This window comes from Orycteropus afer, unplaced genomic scaffold (genome assembly GCF_000298275.1).
Source record: "Orycteropus afer afer isolate SDZICR_OR568_19922 unplaced genomic scaffold, OryAfe1.0 scaffold00292, whole genome shotgun sequence".
NCBI classification, from domain to species: Eukaryota; Metazoa; Chordata; class Mammalia; order Tubulidentata; family Orycteropodidae; genus Orycteropus; species Orycteropus afer.
The window spans coordinates 2,444,035-2,447,292 of NW_006921879.1; the positions used below are offsets into that span (position 1 = coordinate 2,444,035).

At 36.2% G+C, this 3,258-nt stretch overlaps 1 gene segment (V, D, J or C); it reads left to right on the top strand.

Moving 5' to 3' along the window:
* The first annotated feature begins 654 nt into the window (after window positions 1-654).
* On the top strand, window positions 655-1,299 carry LOC103205843. The segment is given in 2 exon segments: window positions 655-706; window positions 851-1,299. Coding segments are annotated over 2 exon segments (501 nt in total).
* Window positions 1,300-3,258: the final 1,959 nt, after the last annotated feature.

The window sequence follows — 3,258 nt, forward strand, 5'->3', positions numbered from 1 at the left end:
TAACAACAACACAATAAATCTTTATGGAAGCTGATTGCCTCATCTTTCTCTCGCAGACAGAGTGGTAGGTTTGAACCAACAACCTTTTGATTAACAGCCAAATGCCTTACTCTCTACACTATCAAGCCAAGGAAAATATGAAAATATAAAATATTGTAATAAAATTTAAGTTACCTGAGGACAGAGAAAGCATATATCTTCTCTATGTTCTGATCCATGACTTTAGCTTGTAATGGAAGATTATGCCTAATAATTAGCATAAGTTTAAAAAAAGAAAAAAAAATATCTGTGAATCTGGTGATCATGTGACCTTATGACAGTCCCTCTCTTTTGCCTTGTAGAGTAAGGCATTTAGGAGCATGTAATCTCTGCTGACATGTCCAGCTTTTTCAGTCTACAGTTCTAAACATTCTAGAAAATGTGAGGAAAAGGAAGTCATTTTTGATCCTTAATGAAGGTATTTGCAACAATTTTAAGTTGGACAAAATGATGAAGAGGTTCCTTTGAAGAAATATCTTAGGTGAAAGTATTTGTGAAGGGGCGGGGCCTGTTGAAAGAATTAAAGTGGGTGTGAATTTAAAATCAGACAGAGTTCCAGCTGTGGGGAAGAACAGAAGACCATCTGGGTTGTCACAGAGCTCTAGTACCGGAAGAATGAACAAGCTCCTAGGAGCATTATTTTTAATTTTATGGCTTCCACTAGGCTGTAAGTTGTGAAGAAATCCCAGGAAATGTCATTAGTTTGAGGGAATTAAAAAATTGGAGTATATACAAACTCATGCAGGTAGAAACTTTAAGAAGGAAATATAAATTTAGAGTCCTAATAACCTTTTATTATTCTTCTCAACAGGGGTGAGTGGCCAACAGAAGGACAAAAGTGACCAACAGCAGGTGAAGCAAAATCCTCAATCTCTGGTAGTCCAGGAAGGAAAGACTTCAATTCTCAATTGTGCTTATGATAACAGTGCATTTGACTACTTCCCATGGTACCGACAATACTCTGGTAAAGGCCCTACATTTTTGATAGCCATACGTTCAGTTGCAAGTAAAGAGGAAAATGGAAGATTCACAGTCCTCTTCAATAAAACTGCCAAACACTTCTCTTTGCACATCGTGGCTTCCCAGCTGGCTGACTCAGCCACCTACTTCTGTGCAGCAAGTGCACAGTGCTCTGCAGGCATCTGCAGCCTGCACCCAAACCTGCAGCTGGGGCTTCAGCCAAACCTTGCTCTTGGAGCTTCGGCTGGCAGATATGTAGACCAGTGTTCATTTATGCATTGTTGTTATTGTGCTTGTTAGGTGCCTGCAAAAAGCTTGTTTTGACTCATAGTGACCCTACATGACAGAATAAACTGCCCTGTAGGCTTTTCTTGGCTTTAATTTTTACGGAAGCAAATAGTAGTGTCTTTCTCCCGTGGAGCTGCTGTTGTTGTTATGTGAGCTTCTAGGTGGTTCCTAACTGCCAACATTTCAGCTAGCAGCTGAGTGCTTACCCTTCCATATCACCAGGGCTCCTTTAAAACAGTTCAAATGGTAAATGAATTTTCTGTTAGATAAATTTCACCTCCATAAAAATAATCCATCTTGAAAAAACACATTACATACAGGGAAACAATAAAAATTATGGCTTAAATCTAATAAAGAAAGGGGGAGAGAAGTTAATGGAATGGCATTTTTGTAACTTTGAAGGAAACAAACAAGAAAAACCCTGTAAAACAAAACTCTATGAGTAAAACTGTTGTTGTTGTAAGGTGCCATTGAGTTGGCTCCAACTCCTCCTTGGAAGAAGGAAGCAGCCGTCCGCCTTTCAAAGAATTGGCCAGTGAACACCTTACACATAGCAGTGAAACACTGTCTGGTGTATTACTGCAATGAGTAAAAATAGATCTTACAAATGAACATGAAATAAAGATAATCTCAGACACTATATACAGAGAATTAGTTACCAGCAGACCTTCTCTACAAGGTATTTTACAGAAAGTTTATCTTGCAAATGAAAAGTTTTTCCAGAGGGGAATTCACGTTTTTACAAAGAAATAAAGAGCACTGGAAATGGTAACTATATCAGTAAATATAAAAAATAAAATGGGATTTTTCTCTTTCTTTAAATTTTTTAAATAAAAGTTAACTTAATAAAACAAAAACTAATAACGCATCATGAGATTTGCAATATATGTAGAAATAAAATATATAATGACAAAAGCACAAAAGATAGAGGTGAGATTTTGAAAGTATACTGTTTTAAGATTGTTACATTATGTAAGAAGTGGCATAGTATTATTTGAAAGTAGACTGATAAAAATAAAACTTGTAAAATCTAGATTAACTGTGAAAAATAAAATGAAATGAAGAAGTATAAGCCAATAGAGGAGAAAAAAAGTGGACTATTAGAAAATACTGAAGAAGGCCGGTAGTTGAACCCACCAGCCACTCCTTGGAAGAAAGACTAGGCAATCCTCTTCCATAGAGATGCTGCCTTGGAAATCCAAGGAGGGGTAGCTGTGAGTCAGATCCTACTCCACAGGAGTGAGTTTGGTTTGAGAAAACACTGGACTAATCTAAAAAAAAAGCAAAAAAGAAAAATAAGCAAAGAATAGATGGGATAAAAAAGTAAAAGAAAACAAAGAGGTATTTACCCTAACCACATAAGTAAATACATTAAATGGAAAGAGATAGAAGCTCCTATTTAAACTCAGATATTGTCAGACTGGATAAAAAAGAAAATCTTAAATATATCCTGTTTACAAGAGAAGTATATCAAGTATAAAATACAGATAGACTGAAAGTAAAAGATGAAAGAAAATACTGTACCTAAGGCATTTGACTGCTAACCAGAAGATGGCTGGTGGTTCAAACCAACCAGCCACTCCTCAGAAGGAAGGTTGGGCAATCTACTTCCACCGAGATACCAGCTTGGAAACCCAAGGAGGTGTCGCTATGAGTAGGATTTGACTGGACAGCAGTGAGTTTGGCTATTTTTTTGTAATCATAAAAAAGTGCAATGCTGTATTATTATCAGACATACAGACCTTAAGTTAAAGAGTATTACCAGATAGAAAGAGGACTATATCAGCTTTATTTGCAATGACTAACTAGTAGAAACAACCCAATGGGTGAATGAATAATATATTGTGGTATGTCCATACAATGAATGTAATACAATTCAACAATAAAAATGAATGGCCCATTAATGGATACAGCAACTTTGATAAATGTCAATGGCAGTATGCTGAGTGAAAAGTGTTATTCCATTTATAT